Genomic DNA, 18262 nt, shown 5'->3' with positions numbered 1-18262 from the left:
ATCTGAAAGGTCTCGCCTGTCGCGATCTTTGGACGCGTCTTTGAACACAATTGTTTGACCACCAAGCCTCTCGTTATCAATTAGCACCCTTCACTTTTGTTGTTGATTCCTCCACTGCATCGTCTCTCATTTCTTTGCCCCTACGCCTCCCTCCTCACTTTCGTCCTCTGGAAGCGCTTTCGCATAAAACATCAAGTCTATACGCCTCAGGGCATTATCATTCGCCGACACACAAAGTCACCACCCTTCCTTCTCATCAGTGATCAAGATGTCGTCCAACAGCATCCCAGAAAGCGCTCAGCCTGCAGCCGACAGCAACACTGATCAGCACCGGACCGAGAGCCAGGACCAGAACCAGGGTCAGGGCATGAACCAGAGCGGAGGTCATGCTGGCACATATCGACCTTCTGTGAAAGACATGCAAAACGACTCAATTGCCATCTTGGCAGAGGCGTGGACCAAGAGCGACGCTTCAGCTGATAATTATGATGCTGAGGTCATTGAGCGCGTCTACCGGGAGGAGCTTGTCAAGCATGACTTTAGCATTATAAAACTGACACTGCTTGAAGTCAATCAGTATCTGGAGAAGGTAAGGTGCCTGCACTACCTTCTGTTCTCAAAGCAGGGTGATCTTTGTTAATGAGTTAGTCATTGAACACCTTGAACTCTACCCAATAATTTCAATTAGTACCTCTGGCGCCACTACCAGCCCGACCAGTCTCCAACAATACACGTCCTTTCGATCGTCTTGATGGTGAATGAAAAGTTCAGAAGCAGAGTCGAAGCATGGGGTACGCCGTTTTGACTCATCTGTATTTGAAGATACAACATTTGCGACGATGTGATCCACTCGTAAGATTTAGATCATCAACCTGACCCATTTTTTTTTCCTTAGGCACATTTGAGGAATCACCAGAGAACTTTCCAGCTTTTTTTGAAGAGGTTCTGCGACTTTGCTTACAGGAATCGGAGGAGGTTGACTTAAGAATGAAGCGATATCTCTTGGTGTTCATGATCAACTGCTTCCAGAGTCTGGAGAATGCCCTCATCAGATCAGAATGCATGAGGTAGGAGCCCTTGGACACGGCACATAATTCGACTCTGTAAACGCATTGCAATGCTCACATAACGTCTCTGTTGTCCATTATCTACGTAGGCTAGTCTCGTTGTCAACCTGGCACTCATTGGTGTCTTCCGCAAAAAGAGAAGCAGAGTTCAAGGAATACCCACAACTCTTGAAATTCTGGAAGCATCTCGAGAAGAAGTTCGACGCAATGGGTATGAGATTGATCGAAAAGTTCAAGGAAGCACATCACCATCCTTCTTTTTCGGTTTGTCCAGCAGGCGCTAATAGCGGCAAGTTACTTGCGTCTCAATAGATCCAAAACAGCAGGAAAAGGCGGTCTTCGAGAGGACATGGCTGAGCGAAATGATGAAGCGCTTTGTGGAGATCCTGGAATCTATCGAGGATGATGAACAAGGTAAAAGGTCATGTTCAAGAAGCGCATCAAGGGCAAACATGGGCCGTCTTAAACCTCACCAACTAACACTTGTCGCTCTGAACAATAGACAAGATTGCATACTGTGAAAGATTCATGGAGTTTTTGATCGATTTGGAGGCGCAATTGCCAACGAGGCGCTATTTCAACACGCTAATTGAGGATCACCAGATTGTTGCCATCTGCAAGCTGTCGAAACTCGCCAGCAACAAGAGGGCCGGTGCATTATTCGCCCAGCTTTTGGACATCCTTGCCTTCTATGTCGGGTTCGAGATCAACAGCCATACTGGACTCGCCCTCACCAGGGAGGAGATGACCGAGATTCATGCCTCAAAACTGACAAAACTCCAGGTACGGGACATTGACATGTGTGGACTCAGATATCCAGTTTTATATCTGAACTCGCGGTCTAACCGATTGATGCCTCGAATTTCTTAGCGCATTGCATTCTCGTACTTCAAAGATGAGCTCATCGACCTCGCAATGACCAACCTCAGGGCCATCGAGAACAGAGAATCGCTTACAAAGCAATTTGACAACCTGAACCAGGAGCAGCTCGTGCAACTCTGCCAAATTTTGCACATCAGGACAGCAAGGATCACGAATTCTTCAGCGGAGCATTCACGAGCGATGTTACTGGAGGTTCTGCTTCTTCAGTTCGAGAAACGACATAGTCAGATTGAACAGATCAATGCCTTGCCTCTTTATCCAGACGAGAATGCGCTATTTGAGGACGCTGCCGTGAAGGAGGAGATGTACAATGCGGATCGGCCACTCGCCCTACCAAAGCTCAACCTTCAGTTCTTGACGCTTCATGATTACTTGCTCCGCAACTTCAATCTCTTCAGACTGGAGAGCAACTACGAAATCCGACAGGATATTGAGGATGCCGTTAGGAGACTTGGACCAAGAGCAGGGCCGACCGAAGGCACTACGGTTTTTTCGGGATGGTCTCGAGTCGCTGCGCCGATCAGCTACTTTAAGTAAGCTGCTCCTTCATGTAGTGGACCGCAATTACATATATGGGTTCAAGGGCAGCTGTACTAACTATCTTCGTTCCCTACGTTCATTATCATAGGATGGTCGAGGTAGCGAAGCCCAATCTAGGTGAGGATAAGCCTTCCTTAATCACCGCGGATGTTACGTTCAATGTCAGGAAATACACCGATGCGATTCAGGCAGAATGGGAAGCTATCCGTGAGCACGATATCTTGTTCCTGTTGACGATTGAGGCGCATGAGGACATTGATGAGCAATGGGATGGCAAGGTCTCCTTCCGAAAGCACTATGGTCTCAAATGCGTTCGTGGATGTGAGGTTGTGAGCGTGATTGGACCCAATGGCAGGCCCTTTGACTACAAGAAGAGCGATCCTCAAATGATCCAGGATCATCGCACCGGTAACACAAGGACCTTCCGCGTGGCACTGGACCCTAACCAGTATAAGATTGATCAGGAGAATGTCAAGAAGAATGGTGGGTCCGACGTGTACCAGACATTCAACATTGTTCTGCGCAGGAAACCTCAAGAGAACAACTTCAAACCCGTACTGGAGACAATCCGCGATCTGATGCAGAGCGATCTGATGGTACCGGAGTGGCTCCACGATGTGTTCTTAGGATACGGAAACCCCAACAGCGCACATTACTCGCAGCTGAAGCGACAGATTAGAGAAATCGATTTCAGGGACACATTCTTGGATCTGGATCATCTCAAGGCTTCCTTTCCTGGTATGACCGTCAAGGCAAAGAATGGTGATGAAAGTGCATTGGGTGTACCGTTCGTTGTCAAGTTCCCGGAAGCTGTAGAGGCTGCTACTTCGGGCTCAAAGAAGAAGAAGGGTGGCGAGAAGGGAAAGAAAGAGAAGGCTAACAAGGGTCAGGAAGAGCAGGCGCAGGACGAGCTGATTGTGAGCACATATAGGACTCCCAATATGGGCCCTTACCCTGAGGATATTCCCAACAGAAACCAGGTCCGGTTCACTCCTACGCAGGTGGAGGCGATCAAGGCAGGAACGAACCCAGGATTGACGTTGGTTGTCGGACCTCCTGGAACAGGAAAGACGGATGTCGCGGTCCAGATCATCGCCAACCTCTACAACAATTTCCCGAACCAGCACACGCTTCTCGTCACGCACTCGAACCAAGCCCTGAACCAGCTCTTTGAGAAAATTATCGCCTTGGATGTAGATGAGCGCCACTTATTGCGTTTGGGTCACGGAGAAGAGGAATTGAACACGGAGCTCAGCTTCAGCAAGTATGGTCGTGTCACCTCATTCTTGGAGAAGCGTGTCAATTTATTGGCGGAGGTCGATCGCTTGGCATATTCATTGGAGATTGGAGGCGAGCATGGATCGACATGTGAGACTGCTGGTTACTTCAATTCATACCACGTCATTCCCATGTGGAGAGAGTTTGAACGCCAAGTGAGCAGCAAGGAGGAGAGTGAGCAGAGTATCGAGCTAGTCAAGGAGCTGTTCCCGTTCAAAGTCTACTTCAGCAATGCGCCCTCACCTCTGTTCTCAGATTGCGCCACCTTCGAAGACGCCATGGAGGCTGCGCAGGGCTGCTTCCGTCATCTAGGCAAGCTGTTTGAGCAGCTGGAGGAGGTTTCCGCATTCGAGTTGCTTCGCACAAGCTACGACAGGGCCAATTATTTGCTGACAAAGGAGGCTAAGATCATTGCGATGACATGCACGCATGCTGCGCTCAAGCGCCGCGAGCTCGTGAACCTTGGATTCAAGTACGACAACATCGTGATGGAAGAGGCTGCTCAGATTCTGGAGGTCGAGACGTTTATCCCCATGCTGTTGCAAGAACCCGAAGACGGCGTGAACCGCCTGAAGCGTGTGATCCTAATCGGAGACCATAACCAGCTTCCACCCGTGGTCAAGAATACTTCATTCCAGCAGTACGGCAACATGGAGCAGAGTATGTTTACGCGGTTCGTGCGTTTGGGCGTACCCACGGTCGAGCTGGATGCGCAGGGTCGTGCACGCTCAGATATGGCAGCGCTGTACAAGTGGCGGTACAAAAACTTGGGCGACCTGCCAAACATCACGGAAAGGGAGGAGTTCAGGTTCGCCAACCCTGGATTCTTGTACGACTACCAATTTGTGAACGTGGATAATTTCAAGGGACAGGGTGAGACTGCACCACGGCCTCATTTTATTCAGAATTTGGGAGAGGCTGAGTACGTGGTGGCAGTGTACCAGTACATGCGGTTGCTGGGCTATCCGGCCGAGAAGATCACCATCCTAACGACGTATAATGGACAGAAGGATTTGATCCGCGACGTCCTGAATCAGCGGTGCAGCTGGAACCCAATCTTTGGACGACCTGCATGTGTTGCGACCGTCGACAAGTACCAAGGTCAACAGAACGACTGTGAGTAATACAAGGATGGATATACATTTCATGCTCAAATGGTGGCACATCGAAAGCGGCGTTGGCATGAAACTCATGTCAATTTTTTTTTTTTACTAATCTTTTAGATGTGCTGCTGTCGCTGGTCAGGACAAAAGCCGTAGGACATGTTCGCGATGTACGCCGTCTGATTGTGGCGCTCTCCCGTGCCCGTTTGGGCCTGTACATCTTTGGTCGCCAAAAGCTGTTCCAGAACTGCCACGAGCTCGAGCCGGCGTTTAAAAGACTGCTGGAACGACCCACGAAGCTGTGGCTCAAGACTGGAGAGATGTATCCGAATACCACGCGTTTGATTACTGGCGGTACTGGAGACGAGAAGACAAAGGAGGATGCTGTCGCTAAAGAGGCAGAGGAAGAACAAGCACAGAAGAAGGGCGGCAAAAAGACCAAAAAGGCCAAGAAGAACAAGGCGGAGAAGGAGGAAGCCAAGGAGAAGGAGGCAGCAAAGACCAAGGATTATGAGATTGAAAGTGTCAGTCAGATTGGCGAGTACGTGTTTGGCATGATGAAGGAGCAGCAGCAGTATGCGGTTCAGTTGCAGCAGACGTATATCCAAAGCTTGCAGCCTCCTTCAGAGGAGACCGAGAATATTGCTCCTGCTGGCGATGCTGCCACTGCGGATGTAGAGATGGCAGAGGGTTCTACTGAGCAGGAGAACCCAACCATGGATGTCGACTAACAATAGCCACTTTCACTTTGCTGCATGCAACGCATAATAAAATAAAATAAAATAAAATAAAATAAGAATACCGTGTTTTAATGGTAATTGCGATTGTTCACAATGTTATTTTTAACCCATCAACTGAGCCCTGAGCTGGTTAACTTCTTCCTGAAGCTTCTCGCGACTCTCACGCTCATCCGCAAGCTCCTTCTTGACACGATCGAGTTCCTCGGTCATCCAGCGACGGAGTTTTGCAATCTCAAGCTCCAGCACTGCAGAGTTATTGCCCGAAGCAGGCACGCCCTGGAACTGTCCGAACCGTGAGGTTAAGGATTTGACACCTCCTGCAGGTGGAGGTGCACCCCCCGATCCAGCAGCAGTCGTACTTGCAGGCGCAGAGGATGAGGATTCCAAACTTGAATTGACGGGGCTCTGAGGCGCGTCTGTACGGCGGCCCGTTGGACGCAAGGACACAGAGGCTGGTTGGGCACCGGCGAAGGGTGTAGGGAACTTTTGGAAAATGGGCTTGATGGGCTTGGGGGGTGGTAGTGGGACCGCCTTCTCGACAGCGGGGGGAACATTGGCAGAAGCTGGAGTGGATTCGGGCTTCCTTTCCTCAGGAATAGGTGCCTACCAAATAGAGCGTTTCATTATTAGTCCTCGTTTTTGACCCCAAGAAGAGCATTTTTGCAGAGGTCCATAGTCAGCAATTATTGGGACTTACAGCCTTGACTTCAGCTTCCAGTTGCGATACAAAGCTAGTCTCAGGGTTGGGCAGTGGTGCTGAGGGGGGCTTACGACCCTTGGCAGGTCGAGGTCTTGATGCATGGCTCAGCGCAGGCCCAGAACCCTCCATCTCGGGCAACTTGGGTTTCTCAGGCTCCTTTTCCTCCACGGCAGCAGCAGTCTCCTCATCCGCTTCAGCAGCAGGAGTAGTATCAAGAGTAGTAGCAGTCTCTGGAACATCCTCCTGCTGCTCCTTGTGGGCATGTTCCTCCGTGTCACCCGGAGCAACTACAGTGCCGGGTTCCTCTTGCTCCACTTGAACATCATGCTCTGGCGGCGCAGCTCCCTCATGCTCTGGCGGCGCAGCTTCCTCATGCTCCTGATGCGGCTTCACTTCCTCTACTTCCGGTTCTTTCTCTTTCTCTTCTTCCTTGAGTGTAGTTTCTGGCTCCTGCGCAACAGCCTCCTCAGCCTCGCTCGGAACCGGAGGTAAGTGTGCCGTGGGTGGAAGCACAACCGACCTCCTCTTGTTCTCAGTGATCTGATGGATCGACGGTGGTCTCGCCAACGGTGGCAGCGGACGGTTACGAGACACCGGTGTCGGGAGGATATAAGAGCTACGGTTCGAGTGGTCAGCGGCAATAGCCTCCTGAGAGCCTTCTTGGTCCTGCGGGATGGGGGCGGGGGTGCTAGGGGCTTCATCCGTAATAGGTGGCAAAAATTGTCGGTCAGAGCTGGGAACGGGAGGTAGAGTGTTATGAGGAGGCACCCGAATGTCAGTGTAGGCGGGGATCTCTTGAGAGCCTTGACCCTGTGGGGCGGGAGTGGGGACCTCTTCTGTCTCCTGAGAGTCTTCTTGGTCCTGAGGGATAGAGGCGAGGGCGCTGGGGGCCTCATCCGGCAAAAACTGTCGGTCAGAGTTAGGGAGGTCAGGTGCATTGGCCTGATGGGGAGACACAGGGACCCTGCTGCTGCTAGAGCGGGAGGCCGTCGACATTCTTCTAGGAGGCGATACAGGCAGAGGTGGGCCGCCGTGGACAGGTCCGGCATAGTTAAGCTGGGCTGACGAGGACGTAGGCGAGGCGATCATTGAGGGTGGACGAGAGCTACGAGGGATCGGCGGAGGAGTCGTCAGTGGTGTCTCATTTGTTTTGGCACGGACTGGTTCAGTACGAAGGGGTTCCGTAGGAACGGCCGGAAGTGCTACTGGGGCGTGAACAGGCAAGCGAGGGTGCACTGGCGATTTCGGGGGTTCTTCTGAAGGAACAGCTGCTGCAGCGACAGTGGCAGCAACAGCAGGAGTTGGAAATGAAGACGTTGAGGCGATGGTTGGGGACTGAACTGCATCCTCCTTGATTTCCTGAACAAAGTCTGAGGGAAAGTTGCCGATCTCGCCCTGCTCGTTTTTGCCGGACCACCAGCCCTCGTCACCCATCTTGTCGAGCACGGTTACTGACGATCCTTTCTCCAGCGAGATCTCATCGTCCTCCTGTGCCGTGTATTCGTAGACAACCAGAGCCCTGATATGCTTGGCTATGGATCGAGAAAGAAAAAAAAAAAGAAAAGAAAGGAAAGAAAAGGGCGAAGGGGGAAAGCGTTGGTACTTCTATCTCCTATTACAAGCACTTCAATCGAATAACAACCTAATAAAATATTACAGTACCTTTGGGCTTCTTCGCACGGCTGGGAATACGTGGCTCGGGAGTTGCAGCAACCTCCTCCACAGGGGCTGGTGGAGGGACGGCACGGGCCGGAGCCGGATTGATCAACGGTGCGAGGACCTCTTCTGCGACAGGAGGTGTGAGTTTTGAGGGTGGAGCGCTGCTGACTGCCGGAGAGCGGGGCTCATCCACTGAGCTCCTCTTGGATGCGCTTCCAGTAAGGACTGAGGGGACTACTGAGGCTGCTGGTGCTGGTGCTGGTGCTGCTGAAGGACCAGATGATTCGGCGCCTCCTAGTTTCTTCAGACCACCGGTCTTCTTCAGCCCAGGAATGACGCCTCCTGCGAACAACGAACCGAGTCCTCCTTGCTTGACTCCAAACGCTGCCAACCTGAACTTTGTAGGTTTGTCTTCAGAGCTTTCCTCATCCTTGCTCTCGATGAGTTTGACATACTATCAAATCAAGTGAAAAACGAGAAAAAGCGTCATCATTTTGCTTCGGCTTGAGGAGGGACAAAGTTGCTCAATTGGGCAAATGCTCAACTTACATTGCTGGGGAATGTTCCGACCTTGCCGTTCAAATCGCCTTTCCACCAGGCCGAGTCACTCGATTCAAGAACGGTGACCACACGGCCTGCCTCCAGCGACAGCTCTCCTGGCTCCTTTGCTTCGTAGTCATATTCCACTCTGGCAAGGATAGGTCCTATAATGGGGGTTTTTTTTATTTTTTTATTTCATGTGTGTTCACAAACCGAAAACCAGAGATTAGTACGACGGACTTTGTACCCACACGGTGCATACAAATTACGTTTTTCTATCGTTTACCTTCCTGCTTGTGTTCGGTGGGAGAAACTGGAGCAGGTGCCACGGGGACAGCCGTTTCAGCTGGTTTTTCGTATGGGTTAACAAACTAGTCGAGTTGGTAATAGAGTCATTGAAGTGTGAGGTGGAAGTCCATACAGGTTGCCCTGCTCATATACCCTCTCCTGTTGTTCCTGAAGTTCCTAATGCACGGAAATAACGCCCAAAAAAAAAAAAAAAAAAAAAAAGGTGTGTTTATGAAGTAGGCTTACGTTGGACGGGAACCAGCCAGCCTTGCCGTCCTTGACCCTCTCGCCGACCCACCAGCCTGGGTCAGACATGTCTGAGACAGCGATGAGGTCTCCAACTTCGAGGGTCAGCTCGTCGTCCTTTTCGGCATCGTAGCCGTGGTGCACAATATAGGTCGTTGAAGCTGCAGGTTTCGGTCATTAGACGCAACGACATTGTTCCCGAGGCACACCATGGAAATAGAGCGGTGTAGTATTTCGCGTTAGCTTGCAGTCCAGAGCAAGACATGCAGTGCAAAGACATCCTCGACATGAAGCAAGGTTCTCACAGGGTCATTTCCACGTACCCATGTTGAGGTGTTATTTCCTGGTTTCGATTTTGTCTGTCTCCAAAGCTGTTGTCGCAATGGGGAGGAATGAGTGGTGCGCGTGGGAACGGAGCCGTTGCTGCAGGGGGAGGAGTAGTGTAAGGATTTGAGAATGGGTAAAAAAAAAAAAAAAAAAAAAAAAAAAAAAGATAGATGGAGATGAATGTAGAATGAATGAAGAAATGCTCCTTTTTAATTTTAGCGTGAATGAGAGGGGTGTAGTGACGGGCGTCACGCCTCCCTCCCTCCCTCGTTCAATCGGGCAATGAGCGGAAACGAGCATATCATAGGACGTCGTACCCTTGACGAGAAAGATGTGTGCTTCAGTTGCTATCGTTCCTTCCATAGTGACATGTCCTGATCGCCATTGAACAGAAGGAAGCTTACGTGACATTCTGTTTGCTTCGATTCCCTTAGACGCAGTGGGCTTATCGGCTACCAAAGGGGCCGCATCGTCTTGTGCAGCACCAGCCTGTGGATCTTTATTCACTTTGGAATGCGAAAAGGCGCTCTGCAACGTTTGTGCATGTGTCCATGCAGCGTGTCCCAGAGAGTGCTTCGCGTTCAATTACAGGTTAAGGTTTGCGGTTTATTTCGAGCAAAAACGTGCCAGCTACTCAACTCCCGCAGATCTGTGTCTGCGCGAACGACTGAAGGAGGGGCCAAGGGTTAAGGCGCTGGCTATCTACTCGGCGTGGAGGACACGAAGGGTGTTCGTGTTGCCGAGTCCGCCTTTCCATCCCTGAATCATCACCACCACATCGCCCTTCTTCAACAACCCTTCCTCAATGCCCTTCCTCATCCCGTATTGCAGGCGAGCATCTATTGCGAGAAATAAAATGCACTGAATCAGGACCCGGCAGCTACAGCAAAGAGCAATACCCTGAAAGGGACGAGAAATAAAAATTGCTTACCAACATCTTCCTGCCAATCAGAATGACGCTCGACTTGGTAATGATAGGGATAGCATCCCCGGTGCAAGTGGACTTGCCTTGCCGTCGACCCATATCTCGTTAGGCAAATGATCGGACACTTGGGTCTGTATTTGCTCACCAGGCGCGCTGTCGCTCCGCTGGTCGTCAGAACAATAATCGCACCTGCTTCCTGCTCATGAGCTGCCGACACTGCAGATGAGGCTACGGTCTCTGTGGTCTCGGTTGGTCTGGGAGTCATATCCCTGATTTCATTGAACAACGGCGGATAGCAAATAGCAGACTCGGCCAGCAGACATGTCTCATGCATGGTCCGCACTGCCTCCAGTGGATATGTTCCCTTGGCGGTTTCTCCTGACAGCATAACACAGTCGGCGCCATCCAAGATTGCATTCGCCACATCTGAGACCTCTGCTCGCGTCGGCCGAGGGTTGTACTTTGTAAAGAGGAAAAAGAAGAAAGTGGTTGCACATGAGTTCGCACGGGCTTTTTATATCCGTCTCTTCCTGGAACAACAATTTAGCGGCGAATGTCTCCATGAGGTCTATAGACAATCTCCACGTACTGTCATTGATTCGAGCATCTGCGTGGCGCAGATGACGGGTTTGCCTGCAATGTTGCACTTTGCAATCATCATCTTTTGGGCCAAGAAGACGGTCGAGCATGGGATTTCGATACCTAAATCGCCGCGGGCAACCATGACTCCATCCGTCTCGGATAGAATGTCATCGAAATTTTGGACTCCCTGGACCAAACAGATGAGATGCTTATATAGTTAGACATTCAATTGTCGAATGTGCATTTTTAACCGCGTAAAGGAAAGCGCGAACTCCCGCCCCATAAAAACAGGCGCTGGTTCGTTACCTGATAGTTCTCAATTTTCGAAATAACCTTAATGTGCTTTCCGGCCTCCCCCAAGGCGCGGCGAATCTCTCGGACATCCTCACCGCTCCGAATGAAAGACGCGAAGATCATGTCTACATTCTGCTCCACCCCAAATTTCAGGTCCGCCTTATCCTTTTCCGACAATGCCGGTAGATCTACATCGGTCCTCGGCAGGTTGACACCCTTCTTCGACGACAGCTTGCCATTGTTCAAGGCGATAACCTTCAGATTCTTCTCATCTACAATCTCGAGCACCTTGAAGGACATGACACCATCGTCAATATAGATGACCTTGCCAGGCTCGAGCACTTTGGTAATGTTCTTGTAGTCAATATACAGCACTTGATCTGTACTGGCTTCCGCATATTGTTCGTCTGTCGTGAATGTCATGGTGTGACCCGCAACAAAGGGCACATCCACTCCGTTGGCCATCTGCCCTGTGCGGATCTCGGGACCTTTGGTGTCGAGCGCGATGGCGACGGGTTTGCCAGGGTGCTCGGCACAGCTCTTGCGCGTATTGTCAATGACCGATTTGTGGTATTCGTACGTGCCATGGCTAAAGTTCTATAGCAAACAAGTTTGAAATATAAAAAAACGGCGGCAAGGGTGATACAACAACAAACAGCATCGGTTAATCACTTGTTCTTGACCCGTCTTCTCTACATCAATGTATGGACGTGTTTGCCTTGCTTGATTTGCGTACCATGCGAACGATATTCATGCCTTCGCGCCGCAGCGCCGTGATCATTTCGACCTTGTTTGTGTTTGGACCTTGGCATGAAGGATGAAAGCAGAAATGAAACGATAAGCCTGTGCATACTCCTTCCCCCTTATCTGATGTATGAACCTTTCGAAAGTCTTTACAGCTGTATTACCGATGGTGCAGATAATGGTAGAGCGACGGACCGCAGAGGGCTCGACATCGATCGACAGGGCCGAGACCCACTCGAGGTTGGTTTTGATGGGCTCGCGGGGAGAGTAGGCCATGGTTGATGAGGAATGAGGAGAAGAAAGGATGAGTGAATGAGAGAGAAGAAGAGCGAGTCGAGTCGAGTGGCTGGATGAAGACCACAGGGAAAAGATATGTGGACGATTGATCCGCTCCATCCATCCATCCCCCCCAAAGTTACACCGTCTCTTCTCTGGCTGCGTTGCTTTCACAGACAGTGGGAAAAAAAAAAAAAAAAAAAAAAAAAAAAAAAAAAAACCAGCTGCGCGCTATTTTTCTTTAGTTTCCTGAACTCTGCTCTCAGGGCGAATGAAAAGAAACGGCTGGTGGCCCCTGCATCACACCGCCATCCTCGTCACTTCCCCACAAAAAAAAGAAACAAAAAAACTATAGGGCACAATTCGCATTAACGCGAACGGACCTTCATCTCTCTCTCCTCCAATCCTCTCTTACCCACCAACACACAACCACTCTCATTACTCCCTTCGCTCCAGCTCGGTGAAAACCCGTGGCTTGCACGTTCCTCTTCACGTTTCCTTTCACACCACCCCCCTTTCCTACAAGAACAGAGCGCTTCGCGTCCAACATTGCTATTCGCCCTAACCAAACGCCTTATTTCATACCTGGCTCTACATTGTCCGGCGCAGCATGGATACGCCATTTTTCAAGGATAGAACCTCTCTCATCCTACATGGTCCAGTACATACAGTGGCAGCAATGTCTCTGGTCCAATTACATCAGACAAGAACATTTTCAAGGTCTATAACGGTATGTACCGAGAATGAGCTTGTCAGCGGCACTGCCGTGGAATTCGGGGTCCTTCTTGGCCTTGATGACTTCTTTGAGCTCGTCCGCCGTATCAGTGGGGGTGACATGTATTAGCTAGGAATAGTACAAAGGTCTAGCTTGGTAGGGTACACAGACAGTTGGAAAAAAGCTATTTTTTTAGTTTCTTCTCAGGGCGAATGAAAAGAAATGGCTGGTGGCCCATGCCTCACACTGTCATCCTCGTTACGGTCCTGCTTCCCCGCGAAAAAAGCGTACCTCCTATCCTATGCGCACATCGAAAGATATACAGCAGTCTGTTCGATTGCATCTTCTTTGTCTTTATTCTCCAGTTACTTCTCGCTCGAGCCTCGCGTCTGTAACAACGCTAGTACGATTCCACGTCGAGAATCTCCCGAGCTAGTCCCTCGACAAATGACTGGTCTGTACACTTCATCTCGACCTCCACTGCCTTCGATCCTTCCTCTTCACCCTCCGCCTTTCTGACTTTAATCAGTCCAGCAACCTGATAGCCCTGCCAACTCTGTCCAAAGAAACTTGCTGCTCCCTCCACAACCTCAACCACATGTGTATGTGTCACCTTCTTCGTGATCTTTTCCACCGCATCCCAAAAGGCCTCGTCCTGACCCGTTGTTCCAGCACTTAACTTGACTGTCGCTGACCCTGTTGCCGAGAACGATGTCAATTGTTCCGTCAAAATCTTTGAGAACTCTGCCCCCGTCAGTCGAGGGATCTCCAGCATAAAAGTCGACGGTGGAATGCCAAAGCTGAAGTCAAGCGATTCCTCGTGGCCGTTCACCTCGTAGAACACCGTGCCCATCACCCGGAGCTCATATCGGATACGGCCTAGGATCAAGAGTTCTAAAGAAATATCGGCTTTGCTCTGGGGCTCAATCGAGGACGCAATTGTCACACTGTCTTTGCCTGCATGCGGTTCACTCAGACGAACATCGAACGAGTCTGCAAGCACCAAACGGACAGACGAGACGGATTGTGTCAAGTTGCGATTATGGACTCTGAAGTTGATTGACATCACTGGGTCGCTTGCAGCCTCGCTGCCAGGGGCAGTGGGCGACTCCAAACTGGACTGTGCCAAAGCAATATCATACGTCTAATAGAGAAACCCCCAGTTTAGATGTCAGTCCATTGACCCATATTTGATAATTGACAATGTTGCAATCAAGTAATAAATAGAAACTTACCAAGGCCACGTTCTCGCCCAAGGTTAGCTCCATATTGGATCGCTCAGGGAAATGAACAATTGCGGCCTTGACCGTCTTTTTGGTGCCCGCACTCTTCTCACTCTTCTTGGCCTTCGTTTCGGTCTTAGTGCCGTCCTTCTTGATCTTTGTCTTAACTGGCGCTTCTACATCAGCTTCCGCAGACCCTGGTAGATCGGGGATGGTCACCTTGGCGTTTGCCGGCGTTTCCAACGCAATCAAAGCCTCCTTCTTGGTCGTTGATTTCCTGGAGTTCTTCTTTTTCGTCTCCTTCTCCTCAACCTTAGCTCCATCTTTCTTTGAGGACTTGGACTTCTTGGACTCTTTTTTCTCCTTTTTCTCCTTCTTGGCCTGCAAAGCCTCGAGCCGACGGCGCTGTGCGAGTTCGTCTTCATACTGGCGAACCTCTTCCGGCTTCATGTATGGCTTGGCACGTGGAAGCTGCTCATCTTCACCCACAGGAATCGAGAGGTCCACCGAGTGAAGTGCAGATGCGTCATTATCAAGGATACCCTTTGCACTTGCCTGCGAGTACGCGTTAGTCCCAGCTTTAGTCTTGCTTTCGTCATCACTGGCAGAAAGGGTGGCATCCTCGGGCATCTCCTCCGCCGCAAATACGACTGGAATGGCAGGGGGTGAGCGCGATCTCTCTCTTCTCTTGGATTTTCTCTTCGGTCCTGACTTTGATCTCTTGCCAATGACGATCGGCTTCCCTTCGAACCCATCCATGCTCAGCTGAACAATTGGAATTGCGTCAACATCCAGATCATCCTGCTCCTTCTTGCTGCCCTTTGGCGAAGGATCTCCGCCGATGTAGAAAGGATCGTGCTTTTGGCGTTCTCTTCTCTCAGCTTTGCGCTATTGTTCATTAAAGGAATGTGAAAATCATAAACCACTACAATCACCTTCAGCAGGCCGTCTCACACAACTGTGTCTCATTGTGATCTTTACCTTGGCCTTGGCTTCAGCGCTCTCCTTTGAATCCTCCTGATGGCGACCCTTGCCCTTCTTCTTAGACTTTTCAGCTGCAGCTCCCTCGCCGCTCCAGCCATATCCATATGAAGAGTCCTCATTTAGGAAGTCGTCGTCGCCAGATGATAATGGCTCAGGTTCTGGGATGGGTTCATGGATCCACGACTCCAGATCCAGTCCTTCAGGAACGGGCACTTTCTTCTGAGCTTTGGGTGCCACAGGGTTGAGCTCCTGGTTGAAGAAGAGGGGATAAAGTGAGCTGAGGATGGCTGGGGGCTTTGGCATTGTCGGTGCAAACGAAATCGAGTTCTCAATCTTCAATGGCGCCTTTGGAGCATGCTCGGCGATAATGTCAAGAATGACCGCGACGTTAGATGCCTAGATAGGACATATTGATGATTGATGATTAGGAAAAGTTGCCAATACATCCATAGGTACATAGCAAATCAAAGAGCCGGAAGTGAGTGCTTACTCTCTCCTGAACCTCAAGATCTGGGCTACGACTAAACAATTCCTTAACGCCCTCGCGCAAGAGATCGACCATCTCCACAAGGGACTGTCTAGCCTCCTCATTCCACGAATATTGAAGGTTGTTCATCCAGTGAGCAAAGATCTTGAGAAGACTTTGCAAGTACGTCGCCTGGATCGCAGGATCCAGTTTAGCTGTAGACTTTTGAGAAAGCAGCTCAAGAGCACTCTCAGGAGACTCCAGCAATGCGCAGTATTCGCCCGTCAACCATGCTGCAGCCAAAAGCACCATCGAGTTTGCACTTTCAGGGTTGTCAGGTTCTGTTAGTCGGGTGTCAGCGAGTAAGCGCATCTAGTGCAACATAAATGTGTGCATTAGGAATAACTCTTCAAATACTCCACACAAGATAAATGAGGCGTATTGCCTAATTGCACTCACCATCAACTGTATAGTGTACGTTCTAACGCTCTTGACACGGACTCCGACATCCATGAACTGCTGCATCAGCAGGGTACCAACATTGACGCCAGCGACGTTTGTGAGATCCGATAGAACGGCCAGATACCACTCGAAGTTCGTGACATTGGCATACGAGTTCTGAGAGCAGATGAACACGATCCTGCGAATGATATCGGCGCGGTACACGGGGTCCATCAACGCCGCTGTTGCAGAGCCGTTGTTCATAGAGGAGTGCTCGGTTTCGTTTGCAGGCAGGAGATGTGAGATCAGGCGCTTCACAATCTCTGTCAAGTTCTTCTTACTAGCCATACCAACAATCAGATCCAATGCTCGCATGCGAATAGAAATGTCGGGATCGTCAATGCATTTCAAGATAATATCCTTGTGCTCTCCCACAAGATGAGGGTGTGTTGGAAGGATCTTAGTCAGTGCAAGTAGACCAATGTATTTCACTACAGGTTTGAGATAAGGGCGTGTTAATACAAAATCTCCTCAAATACACAACAAACTCATCCGTGAAGTCCTCTAAAAGCCCACTTACAGTTCTGGTCTGGATCCTCCAAGAATGTGCGAAGTTTGGTGACGCACGTGGCTGCCAGTGTGTTTGCACTCTCGGCATTGCTTCCGGAACCAGTCGTGGCCAACATGCCTCCAGCAATAACCGTATGAATACACTCGTAAAGCAATGACATGGCGGGTGTCGTCTGAATCAGAGTCGTAATTGGTGGCAATAGCTTCTTGGTCAGGCGGGGCTCATATGGCGTCAAAGCAGCAAACTAATTTCACGGACAATTTCGCCAGTTAGCTTCCATTCACGCATTCCATAGTCCCATAATCCCATAATAGATGGGTTGGAGTTGCTGTTTAATCATCTTCACGTACCAGCTTGATAATCTTGATAAGCATCCAGTTGTTGGAAGAGGTGGTCAAGAGCTTGAAAAGTTGTGGTGCAAGGGAGAGATAGTTCTTTGGGTTCCTGCGTGCCAACTCACAAATCACATTGACGGCGGCGGATACAACAGCTATAATAGCAGAAAACGAGAGCTATCAGCAAGGGCTCGCCTCCGCAATTTTCCTGTCATATGAACATGACAGCCGCTCGTTCGGTAACTTACAAGGATCAGGATCCTCCAACCTATCTTTCATGCGGGAGAAACTGAGTCGCAAGCCCTCAGGGTATTTCAGGAACACCTTGTATAGAACGAGGAGGACCTTTTTGCGGACAATGGGTCGAGAATGATTCAACATGGCGACAAGGTCCGCACAGAGATCACGCGCAAGATCTGGCGTGAGGATATGCGAGAGTCCATTGATAGCGACACCGATCTCACTTGCATTTGAAGATGCCAGGTCCTATACGCAACGGTTTCAGCCGCAGAGTGATAGAGAAATATAGCAACACAAAGTTAATGGCCTGAGCCTGGGGCGAGTTTATGAAGCGGCAACGTGGCAACGTGGCACATACCTTTTTGATGAGGTTTGTAGTGAGCATAAGCACGTCCGTTTCTTGATTGAATGACTGAATCGCCCCGAGATATCCAATGCCTTTATACAGGAACTTTGGTGACGACATGACCTCGACAACATGGAACGATGCCCATGACATGTCGTATCCCATCATTTGAAGCTAGAAAGCGAAGAGTAGTGCAGTAAAAAGACCCATTAGTAGCGCATAATGACTTGGACTGCTATCGAAATGGCTGACCGCTGCAACATTATTCACTATGGCGCCGATAGCTGAGTTCTGAGATGCCGCGGAGAGCTGACGACTTACATAGGTCAGCTTGGCAATAGCCTGTGCCTTCAAATCAGCGTCGTTGCGACGCAGCTCCAATCGAATGTCTGCAATCTCCTTGGCGATGTAGCTCTGCTCATTCTTCTTGTTCTGACGGATGCCGCGAATTAGGTCTGTGAGGGTGTGGGCGAACAACCCGTTCATGTTCATGTTCATATTGACCGTGCGCCTCCAGTTGATGAATCTAGTCGATATCTGGGTTGTCCTGTGTCCAGCAGAAGAGCGATGTGCTGATGAAATGCTGCTGTGGTGACTGATGCTCCACTGGCCTCAAGGCTGTCGCGACGTGTGGGAGGTTGGAATGAACAAATAATAAAGGACTGAAAGGACCAAAAAATGACAAGACCAGGTAGTACTGCCATTTGAAATGCGGTTAAGGGTATTCGAGCAACCAGGCTTTATTGCGTA

The 18262-nt window shown here is 50.1% G+C and overlaps 4 protein-coding genes across 4 annotated transcripts; 1 reads left to right on the top strand and 3 right to left on the bottom strand.

Annotated features, from left to right (window-relative positions):
* The first annotated feature begins 93 nt into the window (after positions 1 to 93).
* BC939DRAFT_440208 (uncharacterized protein) lies at positions 94 to 5657 on the top strand. Its single transcript, XM_051554053.1, has 9 exons — positions 94 to 589; positions 689 to 791; positions 896 to 1067; positions 1157 to 1278; positions 1380 to 1481; positions 1570 to 1850; positions 1938 to 2482; positions 2578 to 4883; positions 4991 to 5657. Exons 1-9 carry the CDS (start codon positions 269 to 271, stop codon positions 5599 to 5601), a joined length of 4563 nt encoding a protein of 1520 aa, XP_051416114.1. The 5' UTR covers positions 94 to 268; the 3' UTR covers positions 5602 to 5657.
* On the bottom strand, positions 5654 to 8231 carry BC939DRAFT_440205 (uncharacterized protein). The gene is made up of 3 exons (XM_051554052.1): positions 7973 to 8231; positions 6308 to 7842; positions 5654 to 6213 (listed from the first exon to the last, which is right to left on the bottom strand). Exons 2-3 carry the CDS (start codon positions 7742 to 7744, stop codon positions 5713 to 5715), a joined length of 1938 nt encoding a protein of 645 aa, XP_051416113.1. The 5' UTR covers positions 7745 to 7842; positions 7973 to 8231; the 3' UTR covers positions 5654 to 5712.
* A 1353-nt stretch (positions 8232 to 9584) lies between these two features.
* Positions 9585 to 12383, bottom strand: BC939DRAFT_440202 (pyruvate kinase). Its single transcript, XM_051554051.1, has 7 exons — positions 12080 to 12383; positions 11908 to 11975; positions 11184 to 11768; positions 10885 to 11064; positions 10302 to 10755; positions 9805 to 10209; positions 9585 to 9703 (listed from the first exon to the last, which is right to left on the bottom strand). Exons 1-6 carry the CDS (start codon positions 12309 to 12311, stop codon positions 10073 to 10075), a joined length of 1656 nt encoding a protein of 551 aa, XP_051416112.1. The 5' UTR covers positions 12312 to 12383; the 3' UTR covers positions 9585 to 9703; positions 9805 to 10072.
* Positions 12384 to 14964: 2581 nt separating this feature from the next.
* BC939DRAFT_305591 (adaptin N terminal region-domain-containing protein) lies at positions 14965 to 18177 on the bottom strand. The gene is made up of 8 exons (XM_051551422.1): positions 17834 to 18177; positions 17525 to 17686; positions 17175 to 17412; positions 16942 to 17081; positions 16601 to 16835; positions 16039 to 16511; positions 15604 to 15951; positions 14965 to 15509 (listed from the first exon to the last, which is right to left on the bottom strand). The coding sequence occupies exons 1-8, from the start codon at positions 18008 to 18010 to the stop codon at positions 15045 to 15047; spliced, it is 2238 nt and encodes a 745-aa protein (XP_051416111.1). The 5' UTR covers positions 18011 to 18177; the 3' UTR covers positions 14965 to 15044.
* Positions 18178 to 18262: the final 85 nt, after the last annotated feature.

Source organism: Gamsiella multidivaricata, assembly GCF_025024155.1.
Source record: "Gamsiella multidivaricata strain RSA 2152 chromosome Unknown BC939scaffold_8, whole genome shotgun sequence".
In the NCBI taxonomy this organism is placed as follows: domain Eukaryota; kingdom Fungi; phylum Mortierellomycota; class Mortierellomycetes; order Mortierellales; family Mortierellaceae; genus Gamsiella; species Gamsiella multidivaricata.
The sequence above is the reverse complement of the archived record's forward strand: the minus strand, read 5'-3'. Positions and strand labels throughout refer to the sequence as shown.